Source organism: Rhododendron vialii, chromosome 5a (genome assembly GCF_030253575.1).
Source record: "Rhododendron vialii isolate Sample 1 chromosome 5a, ASM3025357v1".
Taxonomy (NCBI): Eukaryota; Viridiplantae; Streptophyta; class Magnoliopsida; order Ericales; family Ericaceae; genus Rhododendron; species Rhododendron vialii.
The window spans coordinates 3,567,104-3,590,290 of record NC_080561.1 but is presented as its reverse complement, the minus strand read 5'-3'; the positions used below and the strand labels follow the sequence as shown (position 1 = coordinate 3,590,290).

The window sequence follows — 23,187 nt, the reverse complement described above, 5'->3', positions numbered from 1 at the left end:
CGATATCTCATGGGAAGTAAAATTAAGATTTTACCTTTATAATTAAGGGTCAGGATATACTAAAACAAATCCCAGGAAAACTGGGGAGTTTAAAACTTCGCTGGTTCAGTGTTCGTAACAAATGAGCCCGTGTCTGCATTTATTAAAAAGCATTAACCTAATATAAAAATTACTTGCACTATTAACAATAACTATCGATCAGACATAACACTTGAGTTTTCAACATTTGAAATTTACTAATTGTAACCACTGACCACGATAACTTATTCCTAGAAAATACGTGTAATGAACAGAAACATTTAGACATATAGAAATCTCTGACCATATGGTTGAACAAGACACATAGACATATTTGGATACACTTAGAGCTGTAAACGAAACGAGCAGCTCGCGAGTTTGGCTCGGTTCAGCTTTTAAGGCTTGGCTCGGCTTGGTTCGTTTGGTAAACGAGCCAAGCCGCTCAGCTCGTTAAGGGTGGCTCGGCTCAATTCAAGAGGCTCGTTTAGTAAATGACTTAGCTCAACTCGATAAGGGCTCAGCTCATTAAGGTTTGAGCTCAAATTTTTAACTCGTTTAGTAAACGAGCTGAGCTCGAGCTTGACAAAGCTCGGCTCGTTTACAGCCCAAGATACACTACACACGGATAGACAGATTAACTGAAAGCTAATTTTCGGATTCAGCCATTTACAGTATCTATCCACAAACCTCTGCACTACAACTTGGCAACACAACCATGCCAACCATTACTGGTCTAACAAGAAGAGAAATATAACCATAGCCAGTTCATTGACCATTTCGAACAGAAATCGTGTCATCATGCAAGTGCTGATGACCATCAATAGGGACATTGGTGTAGCCAGAAAATTAAGTCGGTGGGAGCACATTAAATTTAGTCTTAGAATTTCCTATCTTTATTTTTTTTTTTTGATAACCGGATGTTCGATCAACTTGTTCACACATCAACTAATACTTAGTTTGAGGTCATGAAACTAATGATATGACAAACCCTCTAGTGACCCCAAAGGTTTACATGTCCTATCTTTTACTCACATTAAACAACAATTATATAAAAGAAATAGAGTTAAAGCGTAAAATTTTGATACAATGCCTATATAGATAACATGTCTTTATTTAAAAAACAAATAAGTTAAAAGAACTTTTTTAAAAACTTGACAAAGATATAAAAGGGAAAATACGTATATAATTTTTTGATACTTATGTCATGACCATTATAAGTTAGGGGTCAAAGTGAAATTATTGAAAAGTGCAGTAGAGGCCGTGCCCCTATTGGTCCTACATTGGATCCACCGTTGAATAGGGAGGAAAAGCGAACGGCAAACTCGAAAATATATTGGGTTATATATCACGGACACTTCTAAGATAGAGGATCGATGCATCTATAATCCTTCAAAATTTTCACCTTTAATCAAGACAGGATACCTAAACCACTACTATAACATGGAACTTTTGTTTCCGGACAAATCCATGTATCTTGTTTATTTTTTTCTTCCAATTAACCATGCATATAAACCATTTATAAATAATACAGAACTTGCACTGTACAAAAATCTTCAGTACAAGTTGTGGTGCCCTTTTTTATAATAACTTGATAAATGTATGAACCAATTCACGCGCACCATGACTCATTCTCTAGGAATCAATTCTATCGTCCACTTGCAGGGTTCAAAGCTAAATACATTTGATTAAAGACAAAAATCATTGAAAAAGTCTGTTTGGTTTATACTCCGTAATATTTTCGTCTTTAGTGAATTTTTTTAAAATTTTGATCATATTTTTTTTACTTTCTAGATTTATCTTTTTTGAGACAAACTAATAATTCAACACAAATAAATGCAAAATAAAAAAACAATAGAATAAAGACAAAAAGTAATCTAAAAGAACTACTAGTATTTATTTCAAAATACCTTTCTCTCGGTGCGGATAAAAGAGGTTTCGATTCCTTCTGCCACCATCACTTCCTGACTGATTTTAACAAAGGCAAGAGATTCATGCTAAGCCACTGCCTATTTATTCCTTCTACCACCATCATCATCGACTCCCATGGCTTCCTCTCCGCCGCCGCCGTCCTCTCTCTCTCCTCCTCAGATTCCGATGAAGCTCCACGAAATCAACAGACTTAAGCTCCTGAACTCCCTCCGAGAACTCCTCTCTCTCTCCTCTCGCCCTCACCAAGGCTTCGTCTTCCTCCAGGTAAGCAACAGAAATCTCTCCGCCGCTGAGAATCGCTTAATTTCTTCGCAATCTGACTCTCTGTTGTTGTGGTTTTTGATTCACCGATCGAATCCAATCTTAGGGCGGCGAAGAGCAAACTCGTCATTGCACGGATCACACTGAGCTCTTCAGGTACTTCATCATATAGGCATGCGGTCATGTTGACGTTTATCTACATTGCTTGCCTCAATTGCGAATAACTACTACGTCTATGTGCATGTAAATTGTTACAGAAGTGTTTTTTTTTTGTCGTCCTGCTATTTTTTTTGTGAAATTCTCTATGTTTTTGGTGCCTCTTAGGCGCAAACAACATGCTACTTTGATATATATTTACCAATATATTTTGTGAATGTATGTTGCTACTTGCGAGGATAGAGGAAGAGACAAAATTGTGCGTGTAACTGCCATCTATCTATTCTAATTCTAATATATTAAAAGGGGAGTACCTTTAGTGTGGACAACTTTTTGAAGCTAGCTCACATTTACCCTTTTACAATTGCCGCCACCCCCCCCCCCCCAAAAAAAAAAAAAAAAAAAAAAAAAAACCGAATAGTACATTTACTTTGCATTTGCAGCAATAACTGATTGGACAAAGTAGTAAAACACCAGGGGCACACTACCCCATCCACACTGTAATTTGACCATCTCTGACTGACGAGTGCAATTTTGTTCACCCTCCTTAATAGAGGGTGAACATTACCCTCTCTCTCATTGGTTGAAATAGTATGGACCCCACTACAAAGTGATGTCATGCTTACCATGCAATGCACTTTTTGGTAAGCATGACATCACTTTGAGGTAGGGTCCACATCATTTCAACCAATAGAAAGGAGGGTAATATTCACCCTCTTAAGTGGAGGGTGAACAAAACTCAACTCCTGACTATGTACCACTTCCACAAATGCAAATAAAGCACAGGTTGCACCAGGTACTTTATGTCCTCTACCAAATTCAAGTTTTACTACTCCGTACTAAATTAAGACCCACTTGCAAAATTCACTTTTACCCACTCTGTCTTTTTTCTCCATGTTGAGTTTTTTTTTTAGTATCATGCATCAGTTTTTGAAGTTTAAGAGTTAAGTGATAAAAAAAAAAATCTTTTGGGTGCAAATATTTGATTAGTCAAAGTGAGAAAGAGAACTTATGAAGCAGTTTGATGATGTGGTAGAAATAATGAATAAGTCTTTCTTTTGTGTTCTTTTTTTGGTTATCATGCATCAGTTTTTCTGTCAAAATCAATGTTAATTTCAAATTTTGGGTCTGAGTTAAAAAGTTAACATACATGCTCTTGGATGAATTTAATCAGTTTACTAATTCTTTTCTCCCTTCTACTTTTTCCGGTTGTTAAGTATTCTTTTAATTCAACCAGTTTAAGAGTTAAAAAAAAAGTATTGCACAAGTGCACTATAGAAGGTTTTTTTGAGCCAGCCTTTGTGTGCGTGTACATTTTTCTATTTCCTAAGGTTTAGAAACAGGAAAGAAAACACAATTACGCGCTTTACATTATTTCACTAGAGGCCAGGGCACATGCGATGCGGGTGCAAGTTGAATTTTAACAAAGTTTGATCAAATAACAAATGGGAAGCATTTGTGCATATTTTGATCGAATTTTGCCATTTTCTGCCAAAATTTGAGTTGCACACGCATCGCGTGTGCCTCGGCCTCTAGTTAGATTTTGTGCACGCAGCCTAAAAAATGATTGATAAGTTGAAATTCTAGAGAACTTTTTCCATACGCATGGGGAGTTTAATTAAAAAAAATTCATCCGAGGGACGTGCAGGGGCCGATCCCATAGAATTCTTCTAAATTAACTTGAAAAACTAGTATAATATGTATAAATATTTGGAGTTGTGCAGGGGCCTGATCATGGTCACCCATGCCAGCCCCTTGTGTCCACCGCTGTTTGCATTTTAAGACAAACTAATACTAGAAAATCTGAGATTGATCATTGATGGCAAATAATGGATGAAGGAGACGAGAGAAGCAAACTCGCCGGGCTCTGATCTTTATTTCTTGTTCCGCTCTAAAAATGTCCAATTCAGGAGTATATACACTGATATCCAAACGCTGATGCTTCACTGCATATCGAATACGCTGGGAAACAAAATGGCAGCTGAATTTCATTGCATGCTGCATGTTAGAGTATGGTCCCACATTCCACGATGGCAGCTGCATCTAGGTCTGTCACGTGTACCGACCTTTTTGGGTATTATCTTCGTCAGTGTTCTAAAACTCGGAAATACTTGGTGAGTACTCGGCGAGTACTCGGTACTCGGTGCCTAGCCGAGTAGAGTTAAGGCTACTCGGTGAGAATTACTCGGCCAGGCGATTACTCGGCATTACTCGGTGAGTACCCGGCGAGTACCGATTACTCGGTAAAACGAGATTACTTGGAAGTGGGGAGAAAATCGAAAAAAAACTGAAAAATGGGGTGAAATGCATAATATGTTAAATTTGAAGGGTCGTTAGTGTAATTTCAGTATAGTTTTATACTTACCCTAATGGTGAACACACTAATCAAGCTACTGCTGCTGTTCGAAGCGGCTACTGCTGTTCCAACGTTGAACTTTGTAATTGACTATTAATTTCGTACTTGGTTTCATTTGGTTTGAACGTTAAACTTTGCAATGGACTAGTAATTTTGTACTTAGTTTCATTTGGTTTGAACTATGAACATTGAACTTCTCATTATGCATTATGAATATCATTTGGGGAACATATAAAATAAAAAATCCAAGTAATTTCTACTCGCCGAGTAATCACCGAGTAATCGCCGAGTACTCAGCCCACAAGGTACAAGGTGGCCGGCCGAGCGAGTACCGAGTACCGAGTTTTAGAACATTGATCTTCGTGCAGCCTTGATACAGCATCATGAAGTTTGGGCTATTTTAATTTTGATTTGGGATGGAATGGGCCTGCTCTGATACCATGTGGAAACTTTATATCCAACTCAAAACCTTTTGGCAATGGTTGGAGAGGTCTCTCATGTTAGTGATATCTCATTACATACCCAAGCAATGTGGGACTATTCTCCAATGGTCTGATGCATATGATGAAATACGGAAGTAATTCCCAAGATGCTGCTTCTTTCCAAAGAGCTGGAAAATTGTGTATAGATGATCGCATTATACTTGACTTATTGCATTATTCATTATTATCAGATGCTTTAATTCTTTGTTCTGTGGAAGTAAAGTTTCAAAAAAAAAATCCATTCCTCACGAAACTAGCTGTACTCGATTGGTTCTTGCACATTATTGCCTGGCTTTGGTAATAATTAGGATATTTAATTACTGGTTTACGTGGTTTATAGGCAGGAGAGTTACTTCGCTTACTTGTTTGGAGTGAGAGAGCCTGGTTTCTATGGAGCTATTGTAAGTTGACTTTTCCTTTTTTTTTGGTTTATAAGTGATTTTCTCTTTTCTCTGTGGTGTGTGGGTGGAGAGAGTGGGGGTGGATGCTGTTCCCCTTTTCAGGATTCTTAAAAGATCTTTGTGCATCAGTATCCTGTCAGTATTGACTAAATTATCCCCGATGTTTAGAATGTGCCGTTATCTTTATACTACATCTTTATATCACTACCAGTGATTACTTATCAAAAAAAAAAAGTATATTACTACCAGTGATGGTGCTTTAAATGGGATTCATGAGGAAAATTGTAGATGTCAAAAGTCTACGGAGGATTGGATTTTGTGCTTGCCTTTTGGTCGCTACATCTTATATGATAATCTGACATATAACAAATTTTTGATTCTCATGGTTCATGAAGGACGTAGCAACTGGGGATTCGATTCTCTTTGCGCCCAGGTTATCTGAAGATTATGCTGTTTGGTTGGGAGAAATAAAGCCATTATCATTCTTTAAGGTGAATCTGCCGTGATAGTTCATGCATCTAACGTGTCAATATTCCAGGTATTGGAGTTAGCTGATATGATATCTCGCTTTTGCAGGAAAGGTACATGGTTAGCTTTGTCTTCTACACTGATGAGATTTCAAAAGTTTTGCATGATCGCTTCCAGTGTTCAGGAAGACCTTTGTTATTTCTCTTGCATGGGCTCAATACTGATAGCAATAAATTCTCAAAGCCAGCAGATTTTGAGGTTCTTACATCCATTCTGTTCTCTTGTCCTAAATTATCTGTTGAGGTGTAAAAATTTTGTATCATTTTTCCAATCCATATTTTGCTCTTCAAACTGTGATACTATTTATACCTAAATCATTCTCTAGTTTCAATGAGACATGTTACCTTAGCAATTAGTAGACATGGATTTTTGGTTGTCATTTGTGTCTATATCCCCTTATAGGCATTAACGAACCTATCATGACAGTGGCAGTTTCCTGTTTCTTGTGGCACACGATTGGGCCGTGGTCAGTTTAGAGTGTGCCATGTTTGGGTTCATTGAGGTGTAAGATGCCCTTCACGTCCTGCAGGAGGTGCCACTTTCCATATACCATTTGGCATGCAGTTGAAAGCTTCCATATCTCATAATCTTCGTTAGTCTTCACCTTTATTATTGAAAGGGGTCATTGTGAGACCTTCCAATGGTTAGTAATGCATGCTTCTGTTTGGAGAAGTGTACTAGCTTGAATCACATGGGCGATGGATCTATAGCCACTAAGAAGTTGGGCTTGCACTAAATGGTTTGGGTTGTAGTTGCAAGTTGCAACAAGAGAAGGGATTATGGTGGTCTTCAATTCAGGAAATTCACTTTGCTTTCTTGAAGTCAAGAAGCTCCTTGCCAAACTTTCGGAATAAATTTTTCAAAATACTACTTCCTAGAAAGTAGAAAGTTAAAGATGTAGAAAGCTCTATCAGAATTTTATTGCAATTATGACTCAAGTTTCTAGCAGTCAGGTCAACCGTTTGTTATGGCAAGTACGTCACCCTAGATCATCACAGTGACACACCGACACGTATACCTCTCCAATGTCTCCATATATCCGTAAATGTATGTGTGTATCAATGTACGTCTTTGTGTCATCTGTACAACTGCGAGTGCTGGACTTTATGTACAAGGGTTATGTGTGTGGGGCTGTGGCAACCTTTTGAAGCATAGAAGCTTACATGAAAAACATAGGTCTATCAGTGGGTAATACTTTTGATGTGGGTAATGTCGCAATTCATCACTACAGTCTGCAATGGCCATTGTATCATACATAACATTCTCGCAGTGGTTTGTCATTAAAGCTCTCTGTTTCATCATGGATTTCAACTATATTTTCTCCAATGATCTAGAAGTCTCTGTATTTTTGTCTGGTAATGCCACTTCTTGAAGTTTCAGATTGCTCACTTAAGAGGAATGTTCTGAAAATAATTTATTTGTATATTTCTGAATGCCATTCGCCTGACTTATGTGTTTGCCTATCTAGGGGATTGAGAAGTTTAAGACGGAAATGAGTATCTTGCATCCTATTATAACTGAGTGCCGTGTTCTCAAATCGGACATGGAGCTTGCTCTAATCCAGTTTGCTAATGACATAAGCTCCGAAGCTCATGTTGAGGTGGGCATTCTTCAACTTTTCTAGCTTTAAGTAATCTCGTAAGATTTTTTTGTGATATCCTCCACTTTATGTAAGCTGGCATCCAATTGTTGGAAGCCTTTTGGTGCTTATTTTTTACCTTATTTTTTTGGTTGGTATTTATGTTGCAAGTTACTTTGTGTTTATTGATTTTTTCGCGTGTAACTTACGTTATGTTCGTCCCTGGTTGCTTGGATACATGCATGAAGTATATTCTCAATGTGCATATTATTAGTAGCATCAATGTGTGCAGGCAACAATTACTATGGAGATAATAAGCAGTATACCCTTTTGTTATTCTGTACCCCGAACGGTTATGTGCTTCCTTTTGTTTTTACTTTTTTATATGAAGTAAGCATAATGCACTTGTGATATTGTTCAATTCAATTGTTTCCTTTGAGCAGGTTATGAGAAAAACAAGAGTGGGCATGAAGGAGTACCAGTTGGAAAGCATGTTCTTACACCATACCTATATGTATGGTGGATGTAGGCATTGCTCGTACACATGCATTTGTGCTACTGGTGACCATGGGTAGATCTTATTGTTCTCCTCTTTCTCATGTTTTCTTTTCCTTTTGCTGCCATCTAGTATTGCATTCAGCTTTTTTCTTCTAAAAATACAATGATGATTTATTACTTACTAGAGGAGTACAGAGTTTTTTTGTGTGGGGGGGGGTTGAAAGATGAAACCCTGACTGGCGTAGCCACGTAGGTATAAGTAAACTTTTAACTGTAGCAATTCTTCCTGTAATTTTGAATGGTAAAAGTTGACAGCTGGTAATCTTTCATGCAACAGCTCTGTTCTTCACTATGGGCATGCAGCAGCTCCAAATGACAGGGTATGGTCAATTTACTGCTTCATTCCCTGATGTTTCTCATTTTCTTTGGTTGAATTTATGAAAAAGGAACCACACTTGATCAAGATTTATACTAATCTCATGTCTTGCACGCTAACAGTGGCCTTCATTCATGACTTGTGAGTTCTTTCAAAAAGGGTGTTATACTGGCGAGTATGCGTGCTGGTTGGTTTGTGCATGATTGTCTATATGTAAATGTATATCTATAACGAGGACATCTTGGGCTGTGGAAGTACATTTCATGTGTTTTCGTGGCGATGGAGATATTGTGGGTGTGGAAGTAAATTTCATGTATATCTATATGAATGTATATCTATACCATGAGTATGCACAATGTTTGATACGCCACATTTGGATGTCCAACTTCAAAGGCCGATCGCTGCCTTCATAGTTGGCATATTGATTTGCTCATTCTTCGTGATTTGGGGTAGAAGACTAGTCATAGCAAATATAAATGAGCAAACTGTTTGAAATGGGAAAACGACTCTGCACAATGTTTGATGCGCCACATTCGGATGTCCAACTTCAAAGGCTTATTGCTGCTTTCATTGTTGGCATATTGATTTGCTCATTCTTTGTGATTTGGGGTAGAAGATTGGTCATGGCAAATATAAATGGGCGAATATAAATGAGTTGATTGTCTCTAAAAACCCTATTTTAAACGAATTGAACAGGTCCGATCATTTGCATGAAACTCCAATTAGTTTTCTGTCAAAATTTGTGTGAGGCGAACCGGCCCCTTTATATAATTAAAAATTTTGTGCTGGACATTTTTTAATTGAAAAAAAAAAAAGTTTAGACCAACTCTCTCGTAGCGTTCAAATGAAAGCCATTGTGAGATTATTGTTATGATCCAAACCGTTCATTGCATAAAAAGAGACTTTCTATTGTGTGTCTAAAATATGAAGTTGTCTGAATACTGCTAGGTGGTGCCTAACCGAATTTCCTTAGTGTAAAAAAAAAAGGCTTGAAATTCGGGGTGGGGGTGGCACCTAACCCAACCCCCGACCACCTTGTCCCCGCCCCTGGTTTGAACAATGTGCCACCCTTCCCTACCACCTCAAAGTAAGATAGTGTAAACTAAGATTTTTTCTTCTTGTTTTTATCATGCTGTTGATGAGAAACTTAGAATTGTAATCTTCCTGCAGCAAAGTTTCACAGTTTCTTGAACATAATTTTGGAGTTCTGGTTGATTGAGAGACATTCCCTGACGTCAAGAATGTTTTGTAGCCTTCTCAATCATCTTTATCTGTGTTTGTGCAGACGTTGGAGGATGGAGATATGGCATTGCTAGACATGGGAGCTGAATATCATTTCTATGGATCTGATATAACTTGCTCCTTCCCAGTGAGTAACTGTGTTTTCCACTTATCAACATGTCTTAAACTCAAGTATAAACTGATATATTGTGTTAGTTTACTGTTTACGTATGTGTGTTTACTTCATGCAAATGAACTTTTGATGATGTGCTATAATCTTTGCCTGTATGGTGGAATGACTTGTCTTTGCCATATTGAGTGAGCAAGGATTAGTATACAGCATACCCATAGAGTGTCCTGAGATGATGATGATTGTAGTGGGTGCAAAAAAAAGTAAGTTGAAGTTAAATGCACCATTTGCAGGAAGCTTTGAAGTTTGGGTTATCTTCTGTTTTGGGTTAATCTTCATGGTTTTACACTATCATTCGCTAATGGTGTGCATGTGTATAGAAATCCCTGGTTCAACTTTAGGTTCTGCATTAGATGGCAGTCGAATGTTCAGGTAACTGAACATTTGAACGGAAGCTTTGCAAGTGCAGGGGAGGAAGAAACCCAATAATTTGTTTCCGTCTTTAGTGATTCTAAAGAAGGAAACATATACATATTAGGAAAGCCCAATAATTTGTTTCCTTCTTTGCTTGATAGTATCTTACATACATATTAGGAAAGCCCTCATTGGTTGCAAACTTAAGTACTGAACTCATTCTGTAGATGATGCACATCTTACTTTGATAAAATGAAGGTGAAAAATCTAAGTTGGAATGCCAAACTTCGGAAGTTCAGAAAACATTAATCTGTGGCATGGCTGGAAGAATTGCGACACAGCTATCTTGCTTCTGAAGCTTGAACCAAATGAATAAGTTAAACACAGTCGAGGAAATTAAGATGTTTGAGGGTTCTTCCTATGGAGAGTCAAATTTCTCCTGCAATAAAGGAAGAATAGTTATGGATTTGTCTTCCTTTGCAAGTTTCATTTATGTTCCCCTTCCCCATTATACTTTTGTTCCATTTTGTCTGCCATTTTAAAGTCCTCTAGCCGCTAGATTGTTTGCAGGTCATTACTGAAATCATGCAGCTAGAATCTAGTATATATGGTCTCTCAGTTGGATACTAAGCTATTTTTTATTGGTTGGATCACGTTAAGATCATATAGGATCTTCTTTATAATGCATCCAATTGTTCATGCAGGTGAATGGCAAATTTACAAGTGATCAATGCCTTGTATATAATGTAAGTGCTCTACTTCTAAATGGCAACGATCAGTTTAGTTTGTTGGACAATGGTTGTGTAAGAACTCAACTGAACTATGGCTACATGTTCCCCATCAGGAACTGCATGTATTTATATGCCAGCCTTTCGATTTAACTGTTAATCTTCAGTTATCTGAACCTTAATGTTCTGTATTTTGTAGGCTGTCCTAGGTGCTCACAATGCTGTCATATCTTCTATCAGACCTGGAGTAAGCTGGGTGGATATGCACAAGTAAGACTCAATAGGGCAACTGTTTCAGTTGACATATTGTCTATTTCATGCTGTTCAGTAATGTTTTATTGGAAATTTGCAACTTTCAAGGGAGCCTCTTAGATTTTTGTAGTAATGGAAAGTAATTGATTGTTCTGATGAGTTATATAGCAATTAGATACCTACCTACCTGATTCCTTAGCTGGAATCATTGTTCCGAACTCTAGGTATGGGAACCAGACCATTGTGGCAAGTAAGGCAATGACAGCTGTGGTATACCAGATGGAAAAGAGGCTGGATTAAGTAGATGATGCTCCAATATATGGAGTCTCATTGTTCTGTGTAAAAAATGATGTAACTAGGTTGTGAAAGTGTTTCCACAGGTTTCACCATTTCAGAAAGAGTCGTCACTTTCACATAATTCATAATTGCCGCACACATATGCCGATTTGCATTATTGAATTCTGATTGGTAACAATGGCATGTTACATGGACAATTCATGTTCGATTAACATAACTATGTATGCTACACTGCAATTTAGTACCTTAATTGTGATGTTCTCCTTATTATTTCAGATTAGCGGAGAAATTTATTCTGGAATCACTGAAGAAAGGGGGCATCCTTTTCGGGTAGTTCTTTTATCTTTGTTTTGAGGAGTATACTTTCTCTATGTTGAAGATGTCAGATAAATCAGATGAACAATTACTCATGCCAGTTTGGGGATGTTGTTCCAGTGAGGTTGATGACATGATGGTTGAGCGATTGGGTGCTGTTTTCATGCCCCATGGTCTCGGTCACTTCTTGGGAATCGATACCCATGATCCTGGGGGTTACTTGAAGGTCATTGTGATGAAATAGTAGTTATCTCTTCTGCATTTATTATTTAGAGTTTGCCTTCTGTTCATATTAGCACCAGCATAACTGTAATGCAATTTCAAATATTGCTTGATACTCAGGAAGCAAAGAGACCCTTGGAATCTGGGTTAAGTGCTTTACGTACAAGTAGAGAACTCCAGGAGGGAATGGTATGCTATGAACTTTCTGCTAGAGGAACTTGCTACTGCTATTGGCCTAATTATTTTGACTTGTCCTAACCACACGCTTTTCTGTGTTAAGTTACCAATTGTCCAAAAAGCTTAAGCTGTTAGGAAATGAGCCAACAATGTATTTTAAGCTATCTAACATTCTCCCTCACGTGTAGCCCCGTCTTGCATGTGAAGATGTAAACATCCAGCCATATAACGAAAATAGAATACAAAGGGAAGAAATAGAATGCAAAGGGAAGAAGCATAATGTGAGCGGGGGACAAATTCAAGTGGAGAGAATTGAACCCAAGAACTCTCAGAAACCAGCGCTCTGAAATCATGTTAAGTTACCACTTGTCCCAAAAGCTTAAGTTGTTAAGAAATGGACCCAACAATGTATACCAAGCTATCTAACATTCAGCATACATTGATTTTCCATGCACCGGTGGGAATTTTTTTTTACATGCGTACTACTTGTGTACCAAGATAATAAGTGCAAGTTTCATTGCTTACGATTGCCATATTTCGCTTATTGTTTTTATTTTCCAAAATTGATTGTTTTGCCTAGAGTATGTCTTTGGCTCATGAATGATGCTGATATACTCTTTTAGGTAAACCCATGAAATGTCTCCAGTGGAGGGTTCTAAAGGAAAAGTTTATAGCGATTATGAGTTAAGAGAAAAATAGTTTAGGTGGCTTGTTCGCATACAATGAAGATCAGTAGATGGAACGGTAGCGTATGATGGGATTGTGGTTGATGGAAAATGCTAGGGTGAGGAAGAGATAAATTGACATGGGTTAGAAATATTACGAATTTGTTTGAATTTTATTGATTGCAGGTCAACCTGCTTTATTGGTACACAAGGCTTGGTGTGGTTGGTTTCGTTTGGTTTAAATAAATTAGTTATCTACTTGGCTATAAATATTTGTGAATTTTGGGACGCTACAATAATTCGAGATATTTTACTTTAAGTAAACACCAGTTCTTAATTTCTTTTTGAATTGACAAGGTGTAGGTGCAATAGTGTATAACATTGTACTTAATAGCATAGATGGGACTCCATCAGGGATCTCTATCGGCATTTGGAAAAATGTAATTTATGTTCATTGGTACTATTTTGTTTAAGGTTCATATATGGTATTGAACACTTCGAGGAGTAATTCTTCAGTGCAGTGGGTGGCATGCCACCTAACGCAAGATTAATAGACAACTCTTCGGACTAATAGACAACTCTTAGGACTATCACTCTGAGTCCTCAAACGTTAAAGTTGCATAGCATAACCAAAGTATGATGCTTACAAAAAGTACAGGGTTATTGACTTATTGTCACTATCGGACAAAAACTTTCTTCTGCTGTGGTTTATAGATCTTTCTCTCTCGTGTGTTCAAATGAAAACACAACACATTGAAAATGCGGAAAATTCAATGAGGTGAGTTGTTTTTACTGCAGGTGATTACTGTGGAGCCTGGATGCTACTTTATTGATGCTTTGCTGAATCCTGCCATGCAAAGTTCAAACACTTCAAAGTTTTTGAATTGTGAAGAAATAGTCCGATTTAAGGGTTTTGGTGGAGTCCGACTTGAAAGTGATGTGGTATGACATCTACTCTGTTCAACATATAAATCAGATACATTATACATTTGTGGACTTCTTTTCTCCTTCTCCTTGAAGATGCACTGGGGATGATTGTGATCGTCCCATTTCATATTGGTTTAATTGCATTCGTTCTGGTCTGCTAGAGACACCCCAACAGCTTATGTTGCATTGGCAAAGTCAAGAGACTCGAGTTGAAACCTCTTGCAATTACATTTCCCAAAAATTCCAAAATAGAAAGTACATCCCTTCAAACATCTGAATTGTTTCGGCATTCTCATCTACAAAGATGGTTTGAAGTACATTCTGATATCCTTGCATTGTTTACATTGTTCTTCTGGTGTTGCCCTAGTAGTCATGAGTCCCCATCCATACCGGATCAATTCAAATTATTTAGCGTGATTGTATTTTCACATTTCATGTAGTTTTTATATGTTGACTGCAGTGATTCATTGGTTTCTTTAGTCTAAATATTCAATTGGTTTTCGGTTTTGATATTGTGTAGCATATTACTGCCAATGGTTGTGTGAACATGACAAAGGTTCCACGGGAGACATGGGAGATTGAGGCTGTGATGGCAGGGCAATCATGGCCACTCAAGAACGAACAACCATGCCCGGAAAATGGTGTAGAGGGCTAGATCACAATTCAGGTAGAGGATCTACCCAAACAAATGCGAAAGAAAGATAAATGATGATGCCGTGGTCAAAAGGCCCTCTGCATTTTGTGTCATAGATTGTTTTGTGAATGATGCCAATGATTTCATAGTGTTTTTCCCAAAGAACTCTGTTGAAGCCTCTTAGGCTGTTGTTTGGTTCACCAACTTTTCGCTGGATATTTAGTAAGGGAAAGGAAAATGCAAGAGAAAATAAATAAATTTGCACTGTATTGCATTTTCTTTTCATACAATTCTTAGGCGTTTCTTTTCATTTTGCTTGTGTTTGTTTTTTGGCAACCTGGACATCCGAGTTATCAAAAAAAAAGAGGACAGTCATCTTAGGTGCCAAAGATGAAATTGTTTTTGCCACTTTATCCAAGGTATTTGACTTGCATTTGAAATATAATATGGACAAAAAATATACTTACATTCTGCTCTTCGAATTGTACCCCAAACATTACCATGTTTGAAAATATATTTTGCAGATACCATCCAAACATTCAAATATGTGACTATACAGTTCATTGAAATTCTACTCTTCATAATAGAAGGGGAAAAAAAAAGGACTCCCAAATACCCCCTTATATTGTGTTTGTTCATGCCCCTAAGTCATACTAATTTTTAGGTAAAGCACTATGTTTTTACTCTTAATCGTCACTCTACGTTTTGGCTCTTAATCCTCACTTTATATTTCCACTCTCAATATTGTTCTCGCGAATTTTAGAAGTATTATGTTACAGAGGAGAAATTTTTCAGTGCTGAGTGGATATATCCTACGTGGTGCATGGTACTCCTGAGCCGTCCGATGCACTTTTGCATGGCTTAGATTAAAACCTTCTCTATCCTCTCATCCATCCTCTTTCTCTCTCCAAATCTAAGCCGTCCAAAATCGCATCGGACAACTCGGATGTGCCGAGCGGGCACCTCGTAGTACCCACCCGGCACTGAAAATTTTCTCGTTTTGGAGAGGCAATACCAAGTATGATAGGTAATCCTGCAAGGCACCGAATCATACCTTAATTCACCGATAAGTCTACCCACCGCTAATTCCACCGCTCCACCGTAGGCGAGCGGTCCCACCTTTATTTAAAAAATAAAAAATAAAAGAAAAAAGGAGGCAGCAAAAGGCTGTGAACGAGTTCCCCCCAAAACAAAAAAAAGGCGCTTCTTCTGGTTCGATTCGAAGGGGAGAGAGATAGAGAGAGGAAGAGGAGGAAGACCCAGTACGAGTGCCACCCCATCACCTCCGGCGACAACCTTCACCTCGGCCTCTGACTCCCGACGACCACCACAGCGGTGAAAATCTGAATTCTAGGGCACCGACGACCATCCGCCAAGAAGGTCGGTCTCTCTCTCTCTCTCTCTCTCTCTCTCTTAACTTAGTCCAGTGAACAAAGTGTAGGGTATGCTCGACCCAGCTCCTCCCCTCCTCCTCATCTTCTTCTCCATCACTGGCCTTTTGTGTGTGTGTGTGTGTGAATCTGTGATTGTATTCTGTATCGAGGTGCTTCTGTAATAGGATATGGCGAGGTAAAAAGGAAAAGTCTTGTTTATTTATGTTCGATTCTGTTTTTTTTTGTCGTGCAATCCAAAAAATTGATCCCCCCCCTCTCTATTTCCGGTCTGATTAGGGCACCTACGGACCAATACCTTGTTGATTTTTGATTGTTTCGTGTTAATTCGAGAGTGTGAGACCCAAATCAATCAGATGACCCTTTCCCCAATCCGGCATTTCCCTCTCTCATCTCCGTTTTCTGTCAAAACGACATCTTTAGCTTATTCTTTCAAATAATCGATTTCAAAAAACCTATGTAGGACTCAACAAATTGAGTTAGGAACTGTTTTGGAGCTAGTTCGTTGTTTTCTGAGATACTGCATGTAATAGGAATATTTGATGGGTCTTTTCCTTATTTAGAAGTAACGTATTTGGGGAAATAGAATTGGTCCACAGCCCATACTGGTTGATGTAGCTGATGCAACATTACAAATGGCGAATCTTAGTTCTTTTAATCATGTTTTTGGATTGATAGGCACTTTGAGGGCTCCCATTTTCCAGAATTTATTTTATGATCATGGATAATGAAGTAGTGATTGTAGTTAGGAATCGGCCCGGTTGGAGCAGAACAATTTCCTTGCATAGTAGAACACTCTCATATGCTACATTTGCTATTTGTTGATGTGTGAAATGAAGTTTGAATCTTTTGGTGATGTCTAGATTGAACTTGTGAATTGTGTTCTGTCCTCCCTTGCATCTCCATTTCATTAGGGGTTGTTAGCACAGGGACGTGGGCGGCGGGGTAGACTTATTGTCGTGTTACTGTTTCCATAAACTCAGCTGTATCCTAATTTATGTAGGCTTTTCTGTTTCACTGCATCCTTATCCTGTTTCCATGTTAGTGCTTCCACGGGGCCAAAGGACTGAATTTCCTTTTTTTGCTGTAGTGTCTTCTTTTAAAGTGTTAGGTCCCCAATGTTTTGTGCTTTTAGCAAGTTTTACGAAGGTATCTCTCTCTACAGTATACTAAACTTGTCCTACCTTGTGATAATGCTTATCTACCATGCTTAAAATTTGAAAATGTAGGTTATATTTCCGTTGCCATCACCATCGACTTTGATGTCGCCAGAGTCTGTTCTGTCGACACTGCCTACTCCATCGGGTGGAGACGGTGAAGAAGAAGAAGAAGAGTTATCGAGTGGTTCTTCAAAAAAAAAGTGTGATGAGATAGGTACTAATGAGGATGGAAAGGAGGCAACCGAAAATTCTGAACATAGAGTTGAGGAACCGAAGGAGGGAATGATATTTGACACAGCAAATGAAGCTTATCTGTATTACTCAAGATATGCTAAAGAAAAGGGGTTTGCTGTGGCAAAAAGAAACTCGAGAAAGGGAAGAGATGGAAACTTGAGGCATGTAACTTTTCAATGCAATCGCGGTGGAAAGGCAAAGGTGACCACAACCAATCCGGTCAAACCACGGCCACAAACGAAAATTGAGTGTCCAGCTCGTCTTAATTTGTCTAATTACCCAGATGGAAAGTGGAGGTTAAATCGAGTTGCCGTGGAGCACAATCATGAAAATAGCCCGGAAAAGTCCAGGTTTCACAAGAGCTATCAGGTCCTTGATGAACATGTGAAAAAGAATGATAAAGCCGAGATTAAGTTGCACAAGACATATGACTCACTTCAGATTCAGGCGGGGGGACATGAAAACCTTCCATTTCTTCCAAAAGATTGCCGAAGTCATTTGGATAAAATGCGACATTTACGACTTGTGGAAGGAGATGCTGAGGCAATGCACAGTTATTTCATGAAAATGAAAGCAGACAATTCTGACTTCTTTTTTGCCTTGGATTTGGATGATGAGGGCCGACTAATGAATGTATTCTGGGCTGATGCAAGGAGTAGGGCAGCTTGTAAGGAGTTTGGTGATGTTGTGATGTTTGACACGACGTACTTGGTAAACAAGTATCACTTGCCTTTTGCTCCATTTGTAGGTGTCAATCAACATGGTCAATCAATATTATTGGGATGTGGACTCGTCGCTCTTGAAGACACAAGATCATTCTCGTGGTTATTTAAGACTTGGATGACATGCATGTGGGGTTGTGCTCCCAAAGCAATTATTACTGATCAATGTATGGCCATGAAGAATGCTATAGAAGAAGTATTCCCTTACACCCGACACCGGTGGTGCATATGGCATATCTTGGAAAAGGTGCCAGAAAAGTTGGGAAATTGCGAGGCATATAAATCAATTTTACATTCTTTGCACAATGCAGTTTATGATTCACTGACAAAAGAAGATTTTGAGGATGTTTGGGATGTGTTCATCAAAAATTACAAACTTCAAAATAATGAATGGTTACATGGGTTGTATTTGGAGAAGAATCGATGGGTGCCGGCTTTTGTGAAAGATGTATTTTGGGCGGGAATGTCGTCCACGCAAAGAAGTGAGAGTATGAATTCTTATTTTGATGGTTACATCAACTCGAAGACGACCTTGAAACAATTTGTAGAGCAATATGAGAATGCATTGGCTAGAAAGGTGGAAAATGAAAAACATGAAGATACGAAAAGTGTGCACTCTTACATCCCGTGCATAACTCAAGATGAGTTGGAGAAGCATTTCAAAAGTGCTTACACCTATGCGAAGGTTAAGGAGTTTCATGATGAATTTCTCGGCAAACTTAATTGTTCTTTACATGAAAGGAAAGTAGGCGATGTTTGGTCGGAATATGAGGTAAAAGAAGACATTACATTTGGAGAAGAGCAAAGGAGAAAACGTGTGTCATTTACTGTCGACTTTAATGGTGCGACCAATGAAGCAAAATGTAATTGTCGATTGTTTGAGTTTAGAGGAATGGTGTGTCGACATCAACTGATGGTATTCCATGAAAGGAGAGTTCAAAGAGTACCTGAGAAGTATGTCTTGAGAAGATGGAGAAAAAATCTGAAAAGGGACCATACTAAAATTCGAATCAACTACGATAAATCGTCATTGACAATTGAAGCACGTCGGCATGACAATATGTGCAATCTCTCTAATGAGGTTGCTGATTTGGCAGAAGATTGTCAAGAGAAGTATGATAAGGTGATGGGACGGCTACGGGAGCTAAAAAGAGAGTTGATTGAATCTTCGGTTGTTTGTGGAAGTAATATGGTTTCCGATACTCCAAACGATTCCTTTTCACTTGGAGATGTAGTTTTACCTTCCAAAGAGAGTAGGAACATCGTTGACCCGGAAGCTCTTCGTCCAAAAGGGAGATTGCCGACAAAAAGAAAGCAAAGTGGTGTTGAAAAAATTAGTAAGAAGAAAAGAGAACAAAAAAAGAAGACATTGTCAAACGAAAAAGCGAAGGTATAAATTTTTTTTATTTGTTTCTTACTTGTTAATATTTCCATATACATATCTTGGATGAATGCTTAATAGTTATGTTGTTTATTAATTTCAGGAGGTTGAAGAAAATGCAGATGGCCATGTGTTTGGAACACAAGAGAGTGTTGTAAATGTAAATGTTAGATTTATTTATTTTTATTGCTAAGTTTGTTCCTTCTATAATTCCGTTATTATGTTTCATGTTAAACTTTTTTTGTTGTTGTTGTTGGGCAGAGTTACCCAAGCTATATGGGGCAATTAATGTGGCCAAACATGATGCCCCATAATATGCAACCAAATATTGCACAAGCCGGAACCATCCTCCCATTTTCTCCAACTTTACGCCCAACCGGAACAGGTTTCAACCAATTTTTGAACAACTTTCCAACTTCACAAAGAAACATGCCAAGATTACTTAATAGTCAAGTTTGGAGAGGACAATCAACTATTACGAGTACTCAAGTTTGGGGAGGAGGACAATCAAGCAATCACCAAAGTCAAGGACAGGGTTGAGGAGGAGGACAGCAAATTTTTTTGGAAATGATGAATGCAAGAGATAATGGTAAACAATAGAAAACTTGTTTGATGTGTATCCTGGGTAGACTCTCCTTTTTTTGGGTTATGGCTTAGTTTCGGAATTGGTGGGGCTGGTTGGATCGGATTGTTAGGGTTTAAAGTGTTTTGAGAATGAGTGATACATTTGTTTTGGATTGAAATCTGCTTGTTTTATAATGGAATTACTTTAATTGTGTTTGATTATGAGCAATTCTCTACCTAATTATGGTGGTTATCGTTTTCTAGTCTTTCTGTTCTGAATTAAAACATAACTATTCTGGATTTTTCGTGTTGTTGGAATTGTGTATATTTTTGTAATTGACGGTTGCTGAATATGGGCATCTGCTTAGCACTTTGGAATTCCCTAGTTGACTGTACTCAATTTTTAGATTTCTCCAGTTGCATGGATGTATTGAAGTCTTTGTTTCGAATGCCAATCTGTCGGGATCTCCAATGACATTCCTTCATGATCAGTCTTTTGCGGCAGCAGATAGTATTTGCTAAAGTAGAGCATTGAATTTCAGAATGCAAATGTTTGATTCTTGGAGTGTTGATATTTGATAAACGGTTTGCCTGATGACATGAAGTGTATATACAAATTGAGGCCTTTTTGTATTAACTCTATTCCATTTCCCAGTTTGCATGGACTTCAAGCTTTAGTGAAACATGGCAAAAGGATGCTAGAATTCATGATTTTCATTTATCTAATAATGCAGAAGATACGAAGGCCTTCTTTTCCTTTTCCTGTGGATTTGTTCAAAGCTTTGTTACCTTATTAGTGCAAGAAATAAAATTCCTCATCTTTGGTTATGTACCAAGAACTCATTAGGACACGACACGACACGGTCCAACTAAATTCCCATACAAATTAGCCATAGGTAAGAAAAAAAAAAGATCTCAAAATAAATTAGCCATAAATCCAAGGCCAAGCTAGATACACCAAACCAAATCCCAACAGTAAGCAATTTCATAGTCCCAACAGTTAAACATAAGCGAATCAAAATAGGCATTACATAACCCCAACTAAACTGTCTTAAAGAAAAATTTCCGTTATTGCTCCGAGCAAGAACATTGCAATGTGAGTGCACCTATTTGCACTACGATGGCCATCCATGTTTGATTGCACAGGTACAACCAAAGGTGGATAATCGGTGAGGAGTTGAGCAGGTTGAGGTAGCAATTGCACATTGGACGGAGCTTCAACATACACCCTCCAAGCATCATTTGTCTCTTCCAATGACAAAAACTTTTTATACACAACCCTAGAGAATCAAATTACTTGTTCGCTACAAGCTATCCAATTTTCACATATTTCAGAGACTTTTTCAACAAAACAACATAATAGACCCCTTTTTCAACCATGCCTAGATAAAAAAAAAGAAGCAATGCCAGCATAGGTAAGCCAGAAATCTTTCTCAATTGATAAGCCAAAAGATAGCACATGTATGTCTAGAAGCTGTCGATGGATACAAAACTTTAAACATGGAACTGTATAGACACTACTTTGAAGAAACATAGCCGGGGATGGTGCTGTGCACATTTGAGCCATACATCAGCTATCCAACGGTCCAAATCTCCTCTCCACCATCCGAGCCTCCGAGCCGTTTATTGCCACGATGAAATGTGGACCGTTGAAATGTCGAGCGGACGGCCCGAATGTGCACAACACCACCCCAAGGTTCGATATAATGCTACGTGGATAAGACAGTAAGGTGTAAAGTTTCAAATCATCTCCCACTGCTAAAATAGGCCAATAACTAGCTGCAGCCCATGATAGCCTTCCAATTCAAATGGCGATCCGGAGGATGTCGAAAATCTGGACAACCCCAACAACTGCAACAAAAGCATAACTTGCACACCAGACACCAGCGTCAAAAAAATTCAAAACTGGGGTGGCCCGTGTTACACATGACCCCAAACCCAAACATAGCTCCATCCCTGCCCGCATTCGATAGCCCGACAATTGATGCGACAAGCCTTGTTGTGAAAAAGTGGTAAAGAGTCCACCATCATGGATGTTCCTTCTTTAATTTGCATCTGTACACCACGATTTGGCCATGAACTCGTTGTCCTTAACCATTCAATTATTAGTCCTCCATTCTATGATCTCAATTCGAATGCTGTAACAAAAAACCTGCGCAACAAATTGACCGTAAAAGAAGATTGTCCCATTCGTTAGCGATGACTGTGGACACATTTTGAAGACTCTTATTTTCTTAACAGGAGTTTGAGTCTTTCAAGCTCAATTTTCATCATCGATAGAGAGTAATAAAATCATGGATGTTTTGACAAGAAAGGTTGCTAGCTTGCGGAGCAATGTAAAATACATCCTCTTTCTCCAGACTTTTTTTTTTGACTATTTTAAAGCAAGTTCAAATCATAGCCCTTTTGTCTTGCTATTGGTATGACGTAGTTTTTTTTTTTTTGGGCAAAATTTAAGCCCACTACTCCACTCTTTAGCTCATTAATCGCCATACGTTGATGCCAAAAAAATAAATAAAAATGGCCGTACCCGAACACATGAGTTATTCGGGAAAAAAAAAATGACACCATTTTAGGTTCGATGATGTTGTCATTTCCCCAAACCATTTAACTTGCATTGAAAAATAAGAGATAAGTTTAACAAGATAGTGTGAATTGGAGATTTTGCCAAAATTGCACCGAACAAATGCAGCTACAACATCGTATTTTCAGTCTTTTGATATCGGAGCAAGGAAAAAAATAAAATAAAATAAAATTTGGCAACACTATTATAACAAGAAGTGGACGTTTTCTTTTAGTATTTTTTTTCGACGGTCGGAAGTGGGCTATATTATGCACACCTCAACAAATCACTTTTTTGGTCCCAATCAAAGACATTTAATCCACACCAGAACTAGGAAGTAGGAAATTGAAAAAAAAATAAAAATAACTACTACTTTCTTGAAGCCTGACCCGAGAATCGAAACCTGATCAATTGTTCGAAGAACCAATCCACCGACAAAAGAAACTTGGCTTACTACTAGTCAAAAAATACATAAAGTCTACGTCCACCGCTCAACATTTACTGTTTTCCCACTACACTCAATCTTATCGTCTAAAAGTGTTAATAGACGACCAGAAGTTGGCTAGCTTCCCTGGAAGAATTTTTTAAAATTCGCACCTGCCGAAA

At 38.2% G+C, this 23,187-nt stretch overlaps 2 protein-coding genes across 4 annotated transcripts; both read left to right on the top strand.

Annotated features, from left to right (window-relative positions):
• Nucleotides 1–1,939: 1,939 nt before the first annotated feature.
• Nucleotides 1,940–14,856, top strand: LOC131325803 (uncharacterized). The gene is made up of 16 exons (XM_058358250.1): nucleotides 1,940–2,211; nucleotides 2,315–2,364; nucleotides 5,543–5,603; nucleotides 5,999–6,094; nucleotides 6,180–6,329; nucleotides 7,600–7,731; nucleotides 8,154–8,281; nucleotides 8,546–8,588; nucleotides 9,870–9,953; nucleotides 11,054–11,095; nucleotides 11,277–11,347; nucleotides 11,903–11,956; nucleotides 12,062–12,167; nucleotides 12,284–12,352; nucleotides 13,804–13,947; nucleotides 14,453–14,856. Exons 1-16 carry the CDS (start codon nucleotides 2,062–2,064, stop codon nucleotides 14,585–14,587), a joined length of 1,515 nt encoding a protein of 504 aa, XP_058214233.1. The 5' UTR covers nucleotides 1,940–2,061; the 3' UTR covers nucleotides 14,588–14,856.
• An 887-nt stretch (nucleotides 14,857–15,743) lies between these two features.
• On the top strand, nucleotides 15,744–20,240 carry LOC131325802 (protein FAR1-RELATED SEQUENCE 6-like). Of its 3 annotated transcripts, none has more exons than XM_058358249.1 (4): nucleotides 15,744–15,946; nucleotides 17,230–19,463; nucleotides 19,558–19,620; nucleotides 19,716–20,240. In XM_058358249.1, the coding sequence occupies exons 2-4, from the start codon at nucleotides 17,400–17,402 to the stop codon at nucleotides 19,992–19,994; spliced, it is 2,406 nt and encodes an 801-aa protein (XP_058214232.1). In that variant the 5' UTR covers nucleotides 15,744–15,946; nucleotides 17,230–17,399; the 3' UTR covers nucleotides 19,995–20,240. The 3 variants fall into 3 exon arrangements, with proteins under 3 accessions (XP_058214232.1, XP_058214231.1, XP_058214230.1); XM_058358248.1 differs by lacking the exon at nucleotides 15,744–15,946 and adding an exon at nucleotides 16,054–16,135 and having other exon boundaries at nucleotides 17,187–19,463; XM_058358247.1 differs by lacking the exon at nucleotides 15,744–15,946 and adding an exon at nucleotides 16,981–17,106 and having other exon boundaries at nucleotides 17,187–19,463.
• Nucleotides 20,241–23,187: the final 2,947 nt, after the last annotated feature.